The sequence below is a fragment of the Plectropomus leopardus genome, chromosome 2, assembly GCF_026936395.1.
Source record: "Plectropomus leopardus strain MGB_pleo_1.0 chromosome 2, ASM2693639v1, whole genome shotgun sequence".
NCBI lineage: Eukaryota > Metazoa > Chordata > Actinopteri > Perciformes > Serranidae > Plectropomus > Plectropomus leopardus.
Genome location: NC_142177.1, coordinates 26,368,606 through 26,391,912, shown reverse-complemented (window position 1 = coordinate 26,391,912; position 23,307 = coordinate 26,368,606). Strand labels below are relative to the sequence as shown.

At 39.1% G+C, this 23,307-nt stretch overlaps 1 protein-coding gene across 1 annotated transcript in view; it reads right to left on the bottom strand.

The window, feature by feature from the left end:
* Window positions 1-1,211: 1,211 nt before the first annotated feature.
* syn2b (synapsin IIb) overlaps window positions 1,212-23,307 on the bottom strand; it is a 111,620-nt gene continuing 89,524 nt past the window's right edge. Inside the window, exons 6-13 of the mRNA XM_042506385.2 lie at window positions 21,978-22,040; window positions 19,753-19,895; window positions 18,248-18,322; window positions 15,597-15,699; window positions 11,272-11,448; window positions 10,913-10,979; window positions 5,626-6,445; window positions 1,212-3,679 (exon numbers count right to left, since the gene is read on the bottom strand). Of these exons, the coding sequence (XP_042362319.1) occupies window positions 3,526-3,679; window positions 5,626-6,445; window positions 10,913-10,979; window positions 11,272-11,448; window positions 15,597-15,699; window positions 18,248-18,322; window positions 19,753-19,895; window positions 21,978-22,040 (1,602 nt within the window). The 3' untranslated portion in view covers window positions 1,212-3,525. The remainder of the gene's footprint in view (window positions 3,680-5,625; window positions 6,446-10,912; window positions 10,980-11,271; window positions 11,449-15,596; window positions 15,700-18,247; window positions 18,323-19,752; window positions 19,896-21,977; window positions 22,041-23,307) is intronic.

The following is a 23,307-nucleotide window of genomic DNA, read 5'->3' as shown; positions in this document are numbered from 1 at the left end:
GTCAGGATGCCTAATGCTGCTGTTGTTGCTACAGGTCTTTTTCACAGAAGACGTTTTGACTTGTCACAGTAGGAAAAGCACAGGTGTAAATAATAAAACTAATGAACTCTGTTTAGCTCCTTGAATTTCGGGTTCCTGGTATCTTGAATGCTTGTTTTCGATCACTCTCACTGTAGCACTCAGAACAGAGTTAGTGTTATTAGTAACACCTGTGCTCTTTCTGTTAAGACAAGTCAAAATGTGTCTGTGAGAAAGGCCTGTCCATGATAGTGTCCCAGGAATGAGTCCTAAAACCTCCTGGTTCCCTCAACTTAAACTCAGTGGGTTTTTTTTAATATTTAGATACCTTAACTCTTTGAAACCTGAGCAGATTCGCTTGACTTTTTTCAAAAACATGGGAGAAAGACAAGGAGCAACAAAACAAGAAATGACCCCACCAAATTGCAAGAAATTGACTGAAAAGTACAAGAAAAATACCTGAAAATGAATTTTAAAAAAAGGAAGAAAAAGAAGAAAAAAGAAATAGAAAATTAAAAAAGACAAAGATAAAAATGATCTGTAAAAGTGCTTAAATATGTTAAGGTAATATAATTTTAAATAAGTAGTTCTGATCATTATAAATATATTTTTTCCCTAGCTTTCTTCCCCCTCAACATTTTTCCCTAGCTTTAAAAAAATAATTTTCCAAATCTACTTACTTCTTTCAATTTGTGGAACATTTCTTATCAAGTTGCCCATTGCCTTTTTTTGTTTTGTTTTTGAAAAAAAAGCAACTCCCAATTTGCTCAGGGCTCAAGGGTTAAAAACTTGTGAAAAAAAAAAAAAATCTGAAAGCAGCACAAGAAAAGTGATGTTGCTCCAGGTTTCAAAGGGTTAAATAAAGTCTGTGGTTAACACAAGCATAGGAGGTTTTCATGTTTCATTTCAAACAAGTGACTAAATGAGACTACGGAACAACATCATCACCAACATGGCTTTACAGGCTTGTTCATATTGAAAATGAAGTCATGCAACTGTGGTGTAGTTTGTTTATAGCTTAGTGCATTTATGCTTCAAAAATCGTTAAAGTAAAGTTAATTTGTGAAGTTAATCTTGCTAAATAAAACTGCAATAATCAAAAATCAAATGATCTAATTACCACTTACAGTCCTGCGTGTAAAGTTAAGATCGAGCTGAAGTACGAAAGCAAACAAAAGGCAAAGAGGTCAGCATGAATCTTACTTAGTGAATCAGTGGAATGATGGAACCACATCTTTATTAACTTTTATCTGTACAGAAAAAAAAACAAAAAACATCATCAGTCACCAGATCATGCAAAGCAGTATTGCGTTACAAATAAAAACACAATACAAAACAAACAATATATACTGTACCATAAATATGGAGCCTCAAAAAAATCAATCAATCAATATATTACAAAAAATAAACTCCTGAGAGATGACACATACATACATACAAATACAATATGTCATAATTTACTTGCAACAAAGTACTGGAAATGGATAAGCAGACAGGTTGATATGCGCTTCTTAAGTGTTGAGATTTTTTTTTCTTTTACACATATGAACTTGAAATGTTACGGAGCCCCTAGAGTCCACAAAGATGAAAGTTTTTATCTAGAATATAATTCAACTTATGGAAACATCTTATTTGTATTGTGATAGATATTATCTTGTGGGAACAACTTATTTATCATGTGGGAACAAATTATTTATCTTGTTTACACAAGTTAGAATCCTTTGCACCTAAGTAAATAAGTTGTTTCTACAAAATAAATAATGTCTTGTTTCCACAAGATCAGAACTTATGCGTACAAAATTGTTAACTTTCTGTTCCCACAAGATATTATTTTGTAGGCACACAAGAAAATTAACTTATTAGCACAAGATAGATAATGTCTTTTTCCCACAAGATAATAACTTGTTCCCACAAGACAATAACTAGTGCACACAAGATCCAAAAATCCAACTAAGGGACTTTAGGGGCTCTGTAACATACAGCAACTCAACTGACCAGTCAAGGTACTGGTCTCATTCCAGGCTGCCTTTAATTCAGTCCCACAAACAGGATTGACCACAGAAACCAACAGTTTGATATGGCGAATTAATCTGAAACCCAGCATCTGACCGCAGTAAAAAGCAACCTGGAGAGTTGCCACTGAAAGGAATCTTAAAGGGAATGTAAGAGTTAGGTATTCAACAGATACACAGGTCCTGTATGTATGATCATATTTATATTAATAATGACAGCACTCAACAGTCATGTTGAGGTGTTATTGCACTACTGTCTCAATGTCTTTTCATGAGAATAATCAACAAATTACAATACTGTTGATAGATCTACACAGAGGTGAAACAAGAAATCACCAGTCACAGCTACAGACATGAGTCTACTTACTCTTTGAAATGCATTCAGTTAGTTTTTAGGATTTAATTATTCACTCTGGCACACTGGGCTCCATCCCAAAGCTCCTAACAACAGCTGAAATCAATCTTACCCTCAGTGGTTAACTTTATCAAACACTTGAGGTAAATGAATGGATTTCGAGTTGTAATCGACCCAGGTCTGCACAGCTAACAAATGTAGCTGTGAATTGAAAACATGTTCACAATAAGGCTACAACATCTAGAGAGAGAGAGAGAAAGAGAGAGACTGAGAGAGAGAGAGAGAGAAAGAGGCAACGGAGGGCAAAACTCAACACTGATAGAGCTCCCTTCTGCTCCAAAAGTCACACTGAGCCACTTGGAGGAGCCATGCATAAGAATTGAACACAGATGAACGTACACATATTTCCGACTCCCTCACACGATGATGAACTTCAAGGCTTGTAGACAAAAAAGGGGGCCAGCAATGACAAACCCCGTGGTCGGTAGCCGGGGACCGGAGACACAATGGCTGGATTTACACAATTTTTTTTTTTTTACTCACATACTTTCACTTACTGACCAAAATTGACTCACTGTAGGGAAAACCATCAAATGTCATAAATCTATTAATTCTTTTCAAATGTGTATGAATCCAGCCTCTGAATGAAAGAGTTATGTCACTGACAACGATTGAAAAGTGCTACTTGATTTTTTTTTTCTATCATTGGCTTATCTCCATTTAAAGTTATCTGTGTTTATATTTATATACTGTATATATATAAATATATTATATATATTTGTACATTTTGTAATCTTGAATACTTTTTTATATACTTCAGAAAGAGTTCCTTAAAGTGTGCTCTGGGAAAAATAAATATTTTGTTATTCTATTCTATATCAATGACGTAACTCCTTCAGTCCAATTACTCTGGCACAGCATCATTCACTTCATATCCTTCCCAGCAGACCTCACTGTTACTAACACAGAGAAGCTGAAAGTGGAGGAGGAGAGGGACCGGGACGGAGGGAAAACAGTACAGTTAACACACAAAGTTTAATCTCAGACTGGTTCACATTTAATGTCAATCAAGTCATCACTGGCCAACGGTAAAAGGAAGGGGCCAGAATCAATAAGGGGCTGACTACGGTTCGGCTTTGTCTAGTCAGAAAAAAGGCTGGCGAAGGACTTTCGGAGGTTGCGAATGGTCTCGGCCTTTGCCTCGTCTTGGCCGTCGCCTCCGGAGCTCGAGACCCCGCGGAAGAAAGAGGAGTCGCTGAAGGCGTTGAAGGCATTGGTCAGGGACTGGGACTTACTGGGAAGGGAGGGGGAGGGGAAAAAGAGAGGGAGGAGAGCAAGTGGGCGAGGCGGGAGGGAAGGAAGGACGGGGTGCAGGGAGGAAGGAAGGTGAATGTTAATGGAGTAAAAGGAGAGGGAAATGTAAGGATATGAGACAAACAGGGAAATGTGTAAGAGGGCCAAAAAGTCACAAACACAGTATTTGTACAAAGATCTTTGAAAAACATTCCAAAATGTTAACAATGTACTAAAACCCCCACTATTTATTATATATAAACAGTATATGAACAAGTATTAGATTGTTTATAACAAATCATATTAAGCAGTTATAAGCAGATACAAGGACATTTGAACTGTTAATTGCATGTGGCAAACTCCAAGGCTGAAAAATGAAGCCGACGCCGAGGTGCCAAGAACTGCAGTTCCTCTAATGGCCACTTAAAGCTGACTCCAGAGGAGAATCATCCCCAAAGAGAATCCCAGTAATTTATCCTAAACCTGGGTATCTGTTAGCATTTTAGCACTTCCGGTTGCCTCGTCTCAAAGCCAGTGGGTTTTTTGCATGGGTTTTTCATTAGAAGCCTTGAATAAGGTCTGTGGTTGAAATAAGCTGTGGAGACTTTCCCGTTTTGATAAAATGCGTCACTAAGTATCCCACTCACAAACTTTGAAGCTTTTGTTTGTCTTAAAAAAGGTGGGTGCTTACAGATCTGATTTTCTGCAGTGACCCAAAATCCAATGGAAAAAACCCATAGGCTTTATGACAAGGGAAGAAGGGTGATGCCAGCTTTTGCATTGGCCTACAGAAAAACGTCACGCCCCTGGGGTACTTTAGACTTTTGTGTTAAAATGCCCAACTTTACGGCAGAAATAACATGTTTACAGCCTGGTACAAAAAATGGATTTGGTCTCTACAGCTTATTTGCCTCATTTTTATATAAATCAGCCGTTTACATTTTAAGGAGGCTTAAAGTTATGCATACTTAAGGGCAGGGCTGCTTGAGTTTCAGGCTAAAGGCCAAATAGTATCTGCACCTGGGTTCTGGGTTCATAGTTTGGGACCGCGTCATTCGGACCCTATGTGGACATCGGCAGTTTTGGTAACCCCACGGACTGCAGGCCTAGCAAGTTTGCCAACTGCACAATCTCCGATCTCTTGCTTCACACTTCAGTCCAGCCCAAAACGCTGCTGTCAAGCCAGCCGCAGCCGCCTCACCAAGGTTAGACTTGTTTTCAATTGAATATTCGACAGCAATTCATTACAGACCCAGCAGCATTGTTTAGTTTCACCTTCACCTGATGACAGCAACAGGAGCACCTCTCAGCCCTCCCATTTCCTGCCAGGTCCGACACAGACTGTCAATTATACTAACAGCTTGAGCATCCACGTTAAAACAGCTTTCCATGGATGTTCAATGTGGAATGTATTTCTGAGTCTTATCTGCGAGGCATTGCTACGGGGTGTTAGTCAGATCCCCGCCTCGCTCCTCCACAGCTCCAGCCTCTCGTCCAAATATGGTCACATCTAGCTCCAAAAAACTAAGATGGTGACACCTGCATCTCGACCAATGGTGGCACAGCGGTGGCGATCAGCTAACCATATTAATTAATCTTTTATACAGAACCCTTAAATAGACCTTATATCTGCTTACAACTGCTTCATCATAAACCTTGTTTTAAATGTTGATACACTGCTTATAATGATGAACACGAGCGGTTAAAACTACAAAAATGGATAATTTAATAATTTCAGCAGGTTACCTTTTGGACTGACACATTAAGAGATCATTTAAAAACAAACAAAAGCTACTGATTATTTTTGCAAATGATTTGAATTACACACATTATCTTTCTACAGAAGAACAGATTTTGATGTTAATTTTGCATCCTAAACACCAAGTGTGGCCCATTGAAATGCACGTCTTTGCATTCTCAACAGTGTGTTGATAATGCGGCTCTTACTTCAGCAGAGGATGGGTCTTTTGCTGGGATCCTGGCTGTTCTTCCACAGGGGCCTCTCCCTCAGCGGGGGCCGCGGCTGCTTCATCTGGGACGGGCTCGGGGTTTTGGGATGGAGAGGGCGGCTTGGCTTGGGGCTGAGCCTTGGCAGGAGACTGCACGTTAGTCGGGGACTGGCTGGCTTTGGCTGGGGACTGGACCTGTGCTGGGGCGGGGGCTGAGGCATCATCTGCGGCCTGAGTGGGTGCTGGGGCCTGGGCGGCGGGCTGGGGTTTGGGTGAAGCTTTGGGAGGAGGTGGGGTTTGTGGCTTTGGCTGGAGCTGGGGCTTTGAATTCCTGCGCACAGGAGGGATGGGCTTTGCAGGTGGTGTGGGTTTGGGGGGCAGCTCCTTTGGTTTGCCAGGGGATGGGGACGGGGAGCCCTGAGGCTGGGGCTTGGGCTGCTCTGTGGTCGGAGCTGAGGCTGAGGGAGAGGCCGGGGCCGGAGCCGAGGCTGGGGCTGCTGCTTTGGTTGGGGGAGAGCCTGGAGCTGCTGCGGCTGCTGCGGCTTTAGCTGGGGATGATGGTGAAGCTTTGGCCGGGGCTGGGGTGGAATCTGGGGCTGACTTTGCGACAGACGGGGCTCTCGTCATCGGGGGAGGCCTTGGCACTGGAGGCTTTGTGACCGAGGCGGCCCTCTGGACCGGGCCCTTCTGAGCCTGAGTTGGTTTCTGAGCTGGACCTGGACCAGGTTTCTGGGCCTGGCTGGGCTTTGGTACTGGTTCAGATGCCCTCTTGGCTGACTCTGATGATGTATCCACACTCTGTGATTTCACTGGTGCACCTAAAAGATTGAAAGATAGTTATATTACACATCCATGGCTTTATAACACATACACCCAAAAGAAAACAAAAAGCAAAGGGAGCCACCAGAATACAATGTTGGCGTTGTATGTTTATGAAAACTACAAATATGTTACATTTGTATGTTTCATACGTATGACGTAGTTCACATTAGACGCATATGAGCTGAGTTCCACATCAGGAGCAGGTTGCACCAACTGGTCTTTACTAAGCCCTGGTGGAACTGCTGAGTTAATCTCTGTTATTTATCTCTCTTTATTTATATAGTACCTTTAAAAACTGTTGTTTACAAAGTGCCTTGACAGACAAAGCAAAGTCAATAACTCAAGGAACAATAAAATAAACATCAACAAAATGCATATACAAAAGGTCAATTATAATAAAGCAAATAAAAGAAATATAAGTGATAAAATAGGCAGATCTCAAAAATAAAAAAATGAATTAAGTTTTAGAAAATACAAAAAATAAATGCAATAAAAGACGATAAAAATAGTATAAGAAATAACATAAGATAACCACATCTCATCAATGGGGATAAAACAAAGATAAGAAAATAAAAACAGATGAATAAGAGACAGAAGAACAAGTAAATATATTAAAATATGAAAAATGGAAACTAAAAGTGTCAATATACACAGTTTAATATATACAAATGTAACATATTGGTTGATTACAGAAACTTGAAATGCCAACATTTTTCTCTGGCTGCTGGGTTCAATACGAAACCACCATTATTTCTTAGTTCTTGCACCTGTTGTTAAAGTGCAGCAAATAGAAAACCAGTCGCCTGTAGCACTCACCAAAGACCAAAGCAGAACATGATACAGATAGAGAGCTTCAGTCTCCACATGCCCATTCACATAAAGACCTCTCACATTCATAAAAATCCTAACCAACTCATCTGTCAAGTACAGACTGGGGCAAAGCAGGCTCTGAATGTTCAGACTGCGGTGACCAGCAGGGGGCGGCAGATCAACGGTTAAGAGAAGGTGTGTGACTCCTCTGTCATGCCAAGTGTTGGTTGCTTTTATGCACAACAACTCACAACAATGTGACCGTTCGAAGGGAGTGTGGTGAGAAAATCAGAGGAAATAAAAGAGTTGGAGACGAGTTTGAAAGAAAGTAAAAAACAAAAGGTAAGATGAAACAACCAAGAGGCGATCAAATCATTCATTGATTCAAACACAGGCAGCAAAGCAACCTCTCATGCAGCACAAAGAGTGATTACACATGCTGAGTAGGAAGTGACTGGGCTGGGATGAGTTTCCAATGGCTGATAATTCACTTTCAACAATGCAGCATTATTGCTGGGTATGTAAATTAGATGCTAAAACCTCCACGAAAAGGTTTCTTTGAAGACAGCTTGGAAAGCGAATAATAATTTTTGTTACTGTATACATTTAGATATATGATCATGCATGATCACATGATAACAAACGCTAACAAACCTTGATGAAAATTCATCCCGGGCATTCTCAGAGAGTCATTACTGAGAGGCAGCTGCAGTAAATCTTACGTTTTACACGTTTGTCATAAAGCATCCCAACGGTTGCTTGGGACTCACGACAAATAAAAACCAAAGAAAATACCATTTGTAGAAAAACAGAATTTGTAAAAAGGTGACACACACACAATAATAATTTGCTTGGGTACAAACCTGTAATTATTTATTCCCTTTTTTTAAAAATTAAATATATATAGTGCTGATGACTGCTTGCTTATATATATATATATACACACATATATATATATATATATATATATATATATCTCATCAGTTTGGAGACCCTCAGTCAACTTCAGATTGCTTCAAGTTGAGGATTTGTTTTTTTCTGTACAGTGTAGTTCTAGGAATGTTTTAGTCCCCAGATTTTGCTGCAGAGTGAGTGCTCTTGACTTTTGCATTACTCTTTGCAGCTACGGACATGCAGGCAGCGCCACAGAGGGAGCGAGAGAGAAGTGATGAATTTACAAACTTACGAAAATACTATGATACAGTCTCTGACTTTTGTTAAAATCTAGTGTCTGCAAAGAATGTTGTTGGACATTTGCGGTTTGTTGTAAGCGCAGTTAACCTGTTAGCGCTGTCACACTAAACTCCCCATGGTGCCCGTTCAAACCTTAAAACTTCGATCGTGTACAGCCCTATTTCTTTTTTTTTTTTTTACATTTGCTGCTACACAACTACAACTGCTATATTCAAACGGCAATAAACGAAAAAGATAATTTGTGAACAAAAATTATATTCCTTTGCCTCCTCTATCGCCTTGTTCTGCTTCTAATATTCTGAAAGTTTGTCCAGAGTTTATGATTAGTGATTGACATGATTGACAGCTGCTTTAGAGACCACTCGACTCTGACTGGTTGCTTTTGGTTTGATTCTTGCATATGCCAATTGAAGCAGTAGGGAGAGATGGAGGGACATGATTTTTTTTCACAGACTATCTGTCTCATGTAGTTCTTTTAGAATATAGTGACAGCTTCAGCAAATATGAGCCCAAGTTATTTTCAGTTAACAATTGTAGCTTTAAACTGTCTCTAAATCAGTCAGGAAGGATCAGAAGGCAGAGTCTAATACAGGGATACTCTCTTGCTTTGCCCAGAGGCAACTTTTACAAAATGACGAATGGCCAAGGGCCAGTTAAAAAACAAACATTAATAATGAATACATAAATAATTAGCCCAGGCTTCTGTCAATAAGGATCCACCCCGGCACTTTTTTTTAAAATAAACAAGCTCTTGTTTGATGTTTTTTTTAATGCACTCTGGCACCTTATTTAAATTCAAAGTACAAAAAAATCCCTGTGTGAACACGTTTATTTCACTGTGAATTAGAGAATGGATGACGGGCCACCAGCCTCACATTTAAGGGCTGTAAATTCGAGTATCGCTAGACTAATATTCGAAGCCAGATTATATGAAAATCAAATATCAGTAATTCAGTGATCTGGATCCAAGCAAATTAGGAAATGAACATGCAGAGAAAGAAAAGGATGCCTTTTTTCTTTGAGCCTTTTCATTAATCATGTAAGCAGTTTTTTTAATTGCCAAGAAAAATATGTATTGTGTACCGTGTAAAGCCACTTTGTCTTGTCTCAGGTATTATAACACAGAACAATGGAGGTTAATTTACAACCAAAAACAACACCGAGCAGTTATTCACAAAACATTCAGGTCTTGCAATGGGGGCCTTTGTTGCTTGAAGGAAAATTCGATCTTTATACCATAAACTGATTTGCCCCATTAAGATGTATTTAAAAGCATTAAATATGATTTAAAAGAGTTTACTGAGTCATAAATCACTATCATAAAAACGCAACTAAGTTGACCAACACTTGCACAGCGATCTTTAACGGCACTTTAAAGAGGTGATCTTACTTTCCGTATAAGAATGCACACGAACCAGACAGAACATCCACCCATAAATAATCTCATCTGCCACTGTGCAATCGTGTTTCACAGTGTTAAATTCTTGTCTTTGATCAGCAGCGTCGTTATTCAAATAAATTAAACTGTAATCCAATTTGCACATCTTAGCATCTCAACACTATCGGCACATGTTCATCTCTTAAAATTCCTGCAACACACGAAAAGCTGGCATCCCTAAAACAACCGGCACAAATATATTAAACACGACACGGAGTACCGGCCATATCCATGCAAAAAAAAAAAAAGATAATCAACAAACATGCAAACACACATTAACAGAATATGGCTTTGTTAATTTACCACGTTATACGCTGTTTTACCACTCACTGCTTTAAGGAGGCACATTTAGTTGTAACACGTCAGCCCTGTGCACAGACATCACCACACTAACACAGACAATATGGCTGCCATTAAGCTGAACAGGCTGGCTAAATGCTCGGTATATTTGCACCTTAATTCAAGTCACAAGTTAAACAGAGAAAAGGCCGCAGATCAAACAGACAGCAGAGATCTTTTTCTTTACTTGGACAGTGTTACCTTCAAGGAACAGGAATAAGGATGAAGATAAAATACAATCTGCTCAAAATCTAGTATTAGTCTGAAATTCTTAGTCTTATTAAGAATTAGATGAGAAAATTGATACCACGCTCACATCTGCAGCCACAGCAAAGCAGCTGGTTAGCTTAGCACAAAGTTGGGACGCACTGCTTGCCTGGCTCTGTCCAAGATAACAAGTCTGACAGTAACTCTAATTAAAAGGTTATATCTTGGTTTCATTTCCTTTTTTATTTAAAAAAAATCTTCTTGTTAACCAACATTAGAGAACTTTTCTGGGTGACTTTGGTTTTTCTGATGGCAGTGCTTATTTTGACACGGAAACTTTAACTGGATACTTTTATTTCAGAAAAATCTCTTCAAAGATCTTTGAGAGTGAACGGTCCCACGACTGTTTCCTAGACATGCTTTGGCCCTACAGTGGCAGCACTTGTATTACAATGAAGAACAGTGTTCAGACAACCTTGAGGCTGAGGGCGCTGGCCCGAGGTCCTGTTTGGATCTGCCAGTCCTTCCTTAAGAGCAGCACTCTGGGAGAGAGTGAGGGGGCGGGGGAAAGACAGAGAGAAAGAAAAACAAAGAGAGAGGGAGCGAGAGGGGAAGAAAGGCAAACATGGTTAAGCAGGTTCTGGTAAAGAATGAGCAGCAAACTGTAAAGGGCTACAACAAAGTGATTTTCCTGCAGACATTAATCTCTTGGATTTCTTTCCTTATACTCACAAGGAGCACAGAAGCAGCTGCTGTGTGAGCATGAGTCATTGCAGGTATTTATCAGGCTAATCCATCACAAATACACAGGCTTGATTTTCACACGGCCTCTACCTGTTGGGGCTGCACAGTAGTTGGCTTCTGGCCTTGAGGGGAGCGAGCAGGTGAACGAGAAGCACTAGATGACCTGGTTGACAGAACCTGGTTCATCTTAGCCAGCACCACCTCCGAGATGAGCTGGCGGTCCTCGGCCTGGTGATCACCAATCAGCTGCATAGATGAACCCACAACCTGGACAGAGACGACACAGACAATGACTCAAAAAATGTGCGGCTGAAAAGCTGAAAAGGTTACATGACTTAAATGTTGTTGATCCAGACTGGATAAGAAAGTCATGACAGACAAACAATAGCTCCCTGATGGGGTTGTAGAAATGCAGATATATATATGTATATATATTTGGTTTTGGTTTATATGGGTTGGGGTTTTATAAGGGGTCAACAGATTATCAGCCTTGATGATTATTTGGGCCGATATTTGTCATTTTGCTGATTATCTGTATTGGCATTTTATTTGACTGATTGTGGATAAAATTAATTAATTAAAAAGTGCAAAGAAAGTGACAGCATGGGAGGAACTTTTACTTTGTAAAACATCAGGGAACTATTTTTATTCATTAATTATTTTAATTTATATTTAAATTTTTACTTGACTTTATAAAAAATATCAAATACTTTCTGTATATGATGTTGAACATTTCAGTTTTTATTTGCTAAAGGCATTTAAAGTTTTGTGTTGGACTTTGTTCAAATTATAAATACTGACAGAAAGATTTTCATTTTTATAGTAAATGCATATTGGTTCCAAATATCGGTTATTGGTCTCATTAACTATTAATATCAGCCCTGATAAACCAATACTGATAGACTCCTAGTTTTAATATATACTGTCAAAGAGATTTTGTCCAAAAGATATGACAAGAACACAGTTCAGATGTTTTGTAGTGGGGTTGTATGAAGTATTTATCTATTGTCAGTGTATTTAAAACTCTGAATGGCAGTCAGCACGCTCCCAGTTTGGAGAAACAAGCATGCCGTGGAAGCTAAATAATGTACTGCTGTGGAAGGTGAGCAGCAGCAGCAAAACATATTTTAGCTACCTAAAAAAATCTATATCATTCTAGGTGAAGACTTGCCTGACGTCATAGAGTACTGCCAACTTGTTATACTTCATTTTCATCTTCAATTTGACTTTACATCCACTCTATCTGGTTTCCGTTGGGAAGGGAGCTTTGACTCTCCCTAACCAGTCAAGAGAAACTAACATATCTTTCTGAATTTGTCATGGGCTGGCAAAATATAGTGAATTTAAAAAAAATCCAACTACAATAAGGCTCGAGCATTTTCTGATAAATGCGCTGTATGTACATAGCACTTTTTAAATTGTATAGCTGTCACTACTTCATCTACAATGATTGATTACTAGTTGACAAAAGCATTTGCCTCAGTAGCTGCGGACCAGAAAAGACTGAAGACAGAGAAATACTTTGTGTAATATGTGGTCACACTGATATACTACAGTAATGTTAGACGTTAAACTGTTTAGTAGTGTTGTGTAGTTATTTCGATAGAGGATGAATTTCCTGTGGGAAATGAGCAACCTTGATTGATTAGTCTGTGTTACCGTGCGACAATGATGAAAAAAAAACCCCTTAAAACACCAAAGTCACACAGTAACACAAACAAACTTTCTGGTCGAGGCAGCGGTGGACCGGCAGCTCTCGTGTTCAGCGATGTTAAATTGCTATTTATTTCAATGAAGTCTGGTGGCTCTAAGAAGCTTTGTCAAATGGCGTGCTAAAGCAAAAAAAAACACTAATTATACTAATTATACTGTTTTTGTGTGGCTGAAATATGTTTTGATGCTGCCCTTGTCAACAGCAGTACATTGCTTAACTTCCGTGGCAGTGTTTCTGCTGGTTTCTTCAAACTGGGGGTGTGCTGACGGACATCTACTGTATGTAATTCACTGACAACAAGTAAGTACCTCATACAACCCCACTTTAAAAAAACCCAACTGCCACATAAATCTATGAAACATATGGTAATGTATTATGGCATATGAAATGGTCATCATCTTTATTTTCAGTAACCCACATGTTTTATCATTGTGGCAGTCAGGCTGCTGCTGAGTAAGAAAAAAGATATTATGTTGAAATCCATGTAAACGGATATCCACTCAACAATTTCACTGCATCATTATAAAAACCAGAGCACTTTTCCAGTGGTGATGACTCATGGAGAGACATGTTTTTCACATCTTTCCCACTTTAGTATCTAATCTACCTTTCACTGAACTACTGCATATTTCATTCTACCAGTCCGCCTACTTCAGAGTGTAAGTGGGATGTTTAGAAACATTGCTTGGATACCACAGTGACCGGGTGTGGGTGTCATTGTGGCTCCTGTATCATCTCCCTCTTTAGCGTCAGACTGTCTCACTGGGATTTGTTATCGTAATTGTCCAAACTTTGTCATGCCTCACCCCTCCACTTATTGTCCTCCTCGAGTTTCCTGCTCCTGCCAGTCGTCTGTTGTCCTCAGCTACCTGTCTCACCTGTTTACTCTGTATAAGCATGTCTGCTGAATCTCTTTGTCTGTTTTGACTGCCTGCCCACGACCAACTGTAAGCTTGTTTATTGACTTTCAAACAGAGCAAACTGTGCAGTATCACTGTCTACATTTTTGTCCAGCCACTCATTCCCAGCTGCCAGGATTTGGGCAAAAGTTGACCTGTCTTACCCGGCTTCTTCCACCGAGGAGGTCTGAGCTGACCCACACCATTGAGTGTCTCCGTACTTGCTGCCAAAATGCATCCAGATAGAAGCAGCTCTCTCTATAGCACTCCATCTTGTGTCCTACAAACCCTGGCTTGTAAAGTTGCTCCCTGCACTGGCAGAAATCTTAACCACTAAACAGCCCATCCTGTGGCCAAATTAGTCCCTGCTGCAGATCCTGAGTCTCAAAATTCTTCTCGAGTCTCTTTCTATCTCTTTTTTATTACTTCCAGAGCTTTCCTTTTGACCAGCTTACTGCTTACCACCCTGTAAGGTAGCTGCTGCCTGCCCTTCTGAAAGGCATCCTGCCGATGCCTTCTTGAGTTAGAGCCAAGATCAGTCATAGGTTTTTCATATTCTGGCATTTAAATCAACTCAAGGCTCCTGAGAGTAATTTCCATTGGTTCCAGGGATCATTCTTCGGTCTCTACACTGCCCATCACTCTGGTGTCTTGACTGCTCAGCACTTCTGAGTTTACCCTGTCATCCACCCTTGCAGTCTTTAAGCTGGCCTGGAATCCACTTTCCTTCATGTCCAGAGGCCCTGTTCCTCTATCACAGTCTTTTATTTGTTTCTTCCTTTGAGCCTGATCTCTCTATCTACAGATACCAATATGAATATGAAAACAAAAACTTATCTACAAGGAGAACATTTTCCCTTGATTTCACCATAACACATGCCATAAAGACGTACATAAAAACGTGACGTACATAAAAATTGAATCTATGGCGTAATAATATGGGCTGCTCTGTCCACATAGATGTGGTCTTCAATATTCTGAAGTGAATATTTGACCAACAGAGGAACATAGAACATGATATAAGAAACTCTAACACCTATTACACCTTCACACAAAGGCTCAAGGCCTGGCTTTTGGAAAATCAGATGTGAACATTTGTAATCAACACTGTGAATTGTTTTCTAAAACACTACTGTTGTTATTCTGGCTAACCTGCTGTTAAGTTGCTGTTTGTGTTCTGCCTGTTGCCAGGCAGCAAGCTTTGCATGGGTATGCGTGAAATATCAATTTTTTTGACAACCTGCCTAAACTTGTGTTACATGGCCTGCCTGTGTTTTAGTGCATACCAACATATTGTTACCCCCTAACTGCATCTTTTAACGTTTTATTAAGGTCTACGTTATGACTTTTGTATTTTATTTCTGTTTCTGTCTATTGCTGTTTCTTGTTGCTGTTGCTGCTCTTCGTGTCTGCATGTTACACTTAGTGTGTCATGACTTCATGTTGTGCGCATGGCAATTCGAAGGTAAAACACCATGTTGTTGCTGTGCTACTGTTTTGTACTGTTGCTCTACTGTTTCTTGTCGCTTCGTATTGCTTGTGTTCTGTCTTGGAAGTTCCTGTTAGTTATAGCTGTTGCTATGGCATCGTACTGCCGTTGTTATGTGAATTTGATCATTTTACTGATTTCAAAACATTTTGCCAAAGGATGACGGTTGAAAATGAGCCTGATGGCTATAACTGACACATTTACAAAAATTCTGATTAATGTGTTGTGGCCTTATAAATTAAATTAATGAAATTGAATTAAATTAAATCGTTCCTTCAATCCCTCCCCTACCATCCTTGTGTGTTTTCCTTACCTCAGTGATGTAGTCGTTACCATCCTTGCCACAGATGGCTTTGACGGCACAGATATCCAACCCTCCGAAGATGTCTGAGCAGGTATCAACCCACAGCTTATACCTGTCACAGAGAGAAGGTGGAATAAGAAGAGTCATAATCTGTTTATAGGAATATATATATATATATATATATATATAAAATACACACAGGGTACCATTGCGGTATGCACAATAATTGTTTTCCAGTTATTGTTCAGATGGCAGTTGAGGTGAGTTGAGAAGTTTTGCAGGTATTTAACTTTTTTGTATGAAATGAAATGAATGAAAACACTACTTCTCTTGCCGTACATCATCTTGCTTAGCTTAGTAAAAAAAAAGTTTTGTACTGTACTTGCACACACCTTGATCAATAATATTGAATTGTATATCACTTCTGGACAGTAAGTCAGTGCAAATGCTGCTCTTCAGGGCATTTATCCCGACAGTAAACCTGTAACAGAACCTCTCTAGCTCGAGGCCATGTTGGCTGCTGCAGTCAATAAAGGTGCTATCATTGGGTGTGAAGCACTCCACTGAGTTACTGTCTGGAAAAATGAACAAAATAAAACTAGGGAAAATACAGACACATCAATACTAACCAAAGGGACAATGTAGCTGTTAGTAGGGAAGGTACTTTTTTCTGCAAAATAATTCTTCGCCCATGTTTGAAATCTATGTACTGATCTCTGTTATTAGCTGTCACACATTAAGAGTAGTTTTAGCTGTTTTTAGTTTTTTCTGGTTTCACATTATTCAGTTCAGTTCAAAATATTTTATTTGTCCACATGGGGCAATTTTCAGAGACACGTAGAGTAAATAAGACAATATAGGTCATTTAAAAAACATGTAGAAAATGCAAGGAAAGCTACACACATTATGATAAAAGTATAACAAAATAAATTCAAAAGTAAGCTGTACAAATAAAGCTGATAACACAGTAATGATAGTTATAATACTGCAAAGTATGCTGTGCACATTGTTATAATGATGATATTAGAGTGATAATGATAATATGGTGCAAAAGCTGCAAGACAATGAAAATAAGATTGCCGCAAAAATAAGAAGCACACATTTATAACAACGATAATATAAGAATAACAGGGAAAAAAGGTGTATACATTTATGAAATATACTGATATGAGAATGATGAGTGCAGAAAATAAGCCATACATATTATGATAATAATAAAAGAATGATGATATAATGATGATGATCATTATATCAATGATAATACTGCAAACCAAATTTCCTCTGGAGGGATAATAAAGCTCTCTGATCTGATCTCTGATCTATAATCCAGTTTACACAGTATACATATATACGTAGTAGTTCTTTAATGCCGGGGTCTTCAACAGGGGGTCCGTGAATCCTTAGGGGGTACTCAGAGTAACTCGAGAGGGACTACCAAATTATTGTTTAGATAATGAACTAGCAAATGCTAAATCACTGTTGCAGTTATCCCTAACGGCGAGGTGAACTAATAAGCAAACACCTGTGTACTATTGAAATATATTGTCCAATTAGCTGAATTATTATTCCATGTGTATGGATGTTCTTTTGAGCCACAATGGATCATTGTGTAACATTGAGCAACAGACTCTGACACACTGTGGACATCAAAAACCATCGGTGAAAGTGAAGAGGATGATGCTAACGTACCCAGCCATGCAACAACTGCTGCTGGCTGAGCAGCTACAGACACGAAAGTGCAAACAAAAGAAAACCTAAAAATATTCACGAATAAACTGAAGTGCAACTCGGTCTTATTCGGTACATCCAGTAGGGGGTCCCTTCTCCATCTCTTTTTGAGCTAAGGGGTCCTTAACCTTTAAAAAGTTAATGAACCCTGCTATAATGTCTAAGTGCATGATACTGTGAACACAGATACATAGCAGCATCAGTCTAAGCCATATACAAGACAGTGTGTGGGAGAGTAGTGTTCAGTGCGTGGCAGTTAGGTGACTCAGTGATTGACAAGATTGACTCTGATGAGGGAAAGTGGTGAATACCTCATTCTGTTAGGGCTTGTGTAAGTGGCAGTGTCTGGAGAGTTCAAATGTTAGAAAACTGAGCTAAGAATTGTTTGACGAATAAGATAAATATCTGCCTAACTGCTGTTTGATATACTTCAGGTGGTTGGTGAAGCAACATCACTCATTTCTCCTATATCTGACAATAGACCCTTTACACAGCTGTCCTTTAGACTTGTTGCAGCAGAGGAAGACAGTTGTAATCAACATTAATGGCTGCTCTTTTCCATTTTGGTGTCTCTACAAGCCTTGTCAATGAGCCAGCACGCTATGCATTAATAATGTTATTAATTATACCTGTGCTTTTCCTGCTGTTAAAGGTCAAAACACACACTTTGAAAAAGGTCTTAAATTCAGATTGCAGCCACAAGCAGAGTAGCTCAGTGTAAGAACTGGAACAAACGCCAAAGGAGAAGTGAATGCGCAGTGCAGCATCAGTACACTACAAACAAGCATCAACTGCTTTCCAAACATCTGTGTGTTTAACCATGTGAACTGGCTTCAGCTTGATGAATCTGCTTTGTGAGCACATTGTGACTAACTGTGACATATGTGGCACAAGGGCAGCCTCAGCAACACTGATGTGAAAGCGGTGCTCACTTGTCAGTCATGGCTACTTGTTCCAACATGGCAGATCCGGTGTTGCTCTTCCAATTACCAGAGATGGATGTTCGCCTGGAAAAGGAGAGGAAATTATGCGTTAAATCATTACAGACACCAACTTTCACAACTATAAACAGAGGCGAGAGAGATTCAGACAACCTTGCAGTAGGAGAAGTGTATTTTCAGCATTAGCTGTCTGCAACAAGCCAGTGGGTGCGGTCGCACGGTAGGTCTGATCTCCATCTTGGCATCTGGCTAGTTACCATAAGCTCTTTGTGTTACAGTACATGCAAATGTTTGCACACCAAATAAAAAGATCCGGAACTACAACACACCCTGATACAGTCATCTCAATTAGCTCAGTGCTCAGTTCCCTGGTATTCTTCAAACTATTTATTTTTTAACATGCTCAGGATTAAACCTTTCAAAATGAAAAAAAAAAAATGCTTTCTCTTCTTCTCTTTCACTTGTATTAGGTTACAAGAGACATGAGGTATGTCAAAGTGCTAATTTAATTTTTTTTTTGTTAGAAGGTGGATGGTAGAAGGTAGATTTATTTGGGTTATTTGGTATTTAGAAGGTAGATTTACTTTTGCTTCTAAAACACCACTCTGCTATTTTAAATCACACACTGGGGCAACATGATGCTGGTGCTGTTTGGTTCTGTGTAGAGAAGCAAAGCCTGCGCAATGAAGGGACTTCGTTATGGCCCAATCAGAGGATCTTTGTATGAAAAGGGCTAATGAATAATTACAGATTGATTAAAACATTTGTTTAAATTAGAATCGCTATCACATGATGGTGGAAGGGACTTGGAGGTATAGCGTGGGAGGGCAGCATTTTCTGATATACTCGAGGGTTTTGATGACGATCTTGACGCTATTGATAATGAGGAATTTGTTCATTTGTCATTTATCAATCAGAAATTTAAAAGCAGAACTGGAGCATGACAACAACAAAGCTAGCTCAGACAACATAAGCTCTAAATGGAGCAGCAGTTATAAGACAAAACAAGTAGCCATCCAAAGATAAATTGGGACTGATGAGGAAACCTTACAAAGTTACTGGCCAAATTTCCAATTTACGTAGCCTGAAGATCTGAAAAGTATTGCATTTTCAGCTTGATCTTCAGCTGTTGTGGCCATGACTGGAGAAAAGGAAAGTGCTGCCACGACCTCAAAAACCGGATGGCTTCCTTTAAAGTCTATGTGTGTTCCACAGATGGAACAACTTCAGCGGATGACCTTTTTACAAAAACACATAATGATGCATTCACACCCTGATGCATTAAAGGGTTAAATGAGGACTTTACAATTCACTTTGCTGATTTCACACTCTATTTTATGTATGTTGCTGTTTATGTCTACTGATGCACTCGTCCTGGTAATACAATGTGTAACAAACACAAAATGGGCATATTATCACAGCATGCACATAAACACACCCAACATATTAAAGAACACGCCTCCCTAAACCCAACTAATAAAGAGAACAACACTCACATGTATGCTTTGTAGTCCGCTCCAATCTTCTGGACCCTGATGTCGTACTTGGCGTCTATAAATGGCTCTGTGGTGCAATAGGTCTGAGTGATGGCCACTACACTCGCAATGTCCTGGAAGTCACTCACATTGTCCACTTTGACCTACAGAGGAATAACACATGTATAAATATAATTAATTTAAAGACAGGCTGGACTATATACTTTTTTTTCAATTACAAGTTTTTTTGTTTATTACAACTATGGCTCCGCTTTCATTTTCTTGCTGAGGGTTATACAAAAATGCGTATTGTTGTGTCTCAACATTAAATATCAAGCTAGAGCCAGGAGACAGTTAGGTTAACAGTTAGCTTTGCAAAAAGACTGGATGGAGGGGAAACAGCTAGCCTGGCTCTTTTAAAAGGTCACTGATTAACACTTGCATATGTAATGACTACAGATAAACTTTTACCTAAAGCCTGCACAAAGGATTAATAGTCTGGAAAACATCAACATATGAGTTGCATTTGTAGTGTTAATAATGTCTTTAAAGGAGCTGTATGCGACATTCAGAGCATCTGATTCAGAGTCTGGTGTGGGATTGTCGGCACACGGTTCACAACATGGACGTGGCTGAGCAGGTAGCTGGCAGCTGATGGTGCTAGTGCTGCGATCCACACAACTTAGAACTTAAATATTTCTAACCTCTGACTATAAAAATTACAATGAAACACCACTCAAAGTCAGAGTCCCAGTGTTAACTCGGGACAAAAACAACTAACACCACTTCATGACAAAGCAAATGTCTGACATTGCACAATAATGGCAGCATTGATGGTGAAACATCAACTTAAAGGTAACTGAAGGCATATTTGCCAGTATTCAATGAAATAAATCATACTATTAAAGAGTAAAACCTGTTCTGCAGGTATAGTAACATGATGTCAAAATAAACCAATTGAGTTAGCAGAGTGCAAAACCTGAAGATAGCAGCTTGGCTGTCAGTAGTCTCTATGGGCACCACAAATACAGGAGGTCTGGGTAATTTTATAACAGAGAAATCAAGCTTTTTGGCTTAATATGACACTGAATGGAGCCTGCCCTCATACACTGTATCCAGATGTTTTCATATACCCATGCTCGTGCAGTTGGGGTGCTTGGAGGTCAGATGTTGCAAAACCAGTAACCACTATTTGAGCCCACTGCAGAGTTGTGGCGATTAGCTTACCTCACATGCACTAATATGCACGTGTAGCTGGAGCAGTTACAACAACACACACAGAGCGAGCGTGACTTCATCCTCTGCCCAGGACGCCATTACTCCACTATATCTTCCATAGCAAACTGTGTTTTACTAATGCTCTGAATGTGGCATACAGCTCCTTTCATACTGTCATATTAATAATAATGCAGACTTAATTGAAGACTTGGGTCAGTATGGAGTATGGAGATGAAATTATGGTGTTGTGTTTTCTGCACAAGCAACGTCCTAGAAGTGACATGATCCACCTTAGTCAAAAGAGAAGGTGGAAACTACCATCTTTAGCATTTATCATAAATGACTGAGTCTTTAGCAATAAAACAGACAACAAATTATGTTTTCTACAAAAGCTACATCTATATCACAATACAGGTGTGTAAAAGATGAGATGGTGAGATAAAGGAAAGGAACAGGCTGATAGGAGGTTAAGTTAGACAGAACAAGTGGACAATCACACAACATCAGATTGAGCAGTCCTGGGGAATGATGTGCTGTGGATCGATGAGGAGTGGTGAAGAGAGGATAAACACTTCACTCTGATTTCACCCAGAAAATATTAACACAGTTGTCAATCAATACTGGCACAATGAGAGGAGAAAATACGGAGTGAGGGTGAATAAAATAGGGTGTGCTGCAGATATGAGGGGTGGCAGTTTATGGCAGTAAAAGCTTTATGCATCACAAATGATGGGGTTCCAGACATGATGGTGATAAGTGTAAAAAAAATATTCACAAAGAGAGATTTTAAAGCACCTCCCAATGGCACTTTGTCAAATGGTTCAACTTTGTAACAGGTGGACTTCAGTCTAACATGCAGTTGTTCTTTTGACTTTACTATTGAATGTGAAAAAAAAAGACAAAATAGTTTGATAATTATGTATTTCATCACAACATTTGCATGAATGTTAGCTAATTTAAAAATGTTTCATGGACATACATGATAGGTCACTTTAGCATTTGAAATTGGCCAAATGAATCAACATTACCTTCCCCATGCCAGAGTGGGCGTGTCCGATCTTCACCACTACTGGGAAACTCGGTGTTGTAATCTGCAAAGCAACAGAATTAATAAAGGATGAATAATGCTGAACAATATAGAAAAACTACATATCAACACACTAGAAAAGCCCTGCAGTGAAAAATAAATAACTATTTAGAGGAACAGACCTCTCTGGTAAGTCCTTTATGGTCTATCACTAAAAAAAATGACAATTTCAACCATTATTTAGAGGAAATCAAATTTTTAAAGTTTGTACTTTACAATAACATTATTATAAAGATCTACCAAGTGGTTATGGCACTGAGGTTATAATCTCTGCCATAGTTTTTCTACATTTTTCCAAACTAACTTAATTCTAGAAAGAAAAAAAACTCCAAGAAAATTATTATTACAATTGATTATAAGCATTTTTACTTTTTTTGTTGTAGATGGAGAATACAACTGTATTTACTGATTTTTTTTGGACACTTGAGGGCAGCATAACAAGTTATTAATAGCACATACATATTATACCATGGCCTGGGTGAGGTTGGATTCTGATTGGTTGCAGGGTGTCAGTTAAAACCTGACAATGGACACCTACCAAGCAGTTCTGGTGAAACTGTCTGTTCACTATGCTAATTTAATGCGCTGACTGCATAATAGTATGAGTAACTATAGCAACAGGGATGCAGTAAAAGCCTTTGTTTACATTTATTTCCCACACTGATTGTAATGCCGTCACTGCCTCCTTCCCTAAGCACCACATGATGGAGACTGTGACAAATAAGCTGAAGATGTACATTGGCCAACATTAACATATCAATTGATTGTGAAAGTCTTGATAATAATTTGGGGACAGTAACATGGCTGGACAGCTAGCTAGTTTTGTTGTTAAACATACTGCCAAATAATGTTTACTTTGTTAACTACATGCAATGTTGCTAACTTTGAATCTTGCAAGCATAATGTCAGCTTTCTGGTGAAAAGTGACTGTGAACTTCAGATTTTGATTGTAAAAAGCATGAAATTATAAATGTTTTTTTCTTTTGAAAGTGATCATTGTATAAACAGGGTAATGTCCTTTAAGGTGTACATAATCAGGAATAAATAATCTGTACATTGGATTGTTCATGCCCCCACATCAGCCATTAATTCCTGATAATAGGCACCTCATCACACATTATTCCTCACTCATCATATTATTCACATATATTATCACACACACCTCACAACATTCATATTACGAACATACGGAGCCTCTCTGGGGTCACATAGGAGAAAACAAGTATTAATGTGTAGATCTTTGCAAACAGATTAGTGATTCATACCCTCTA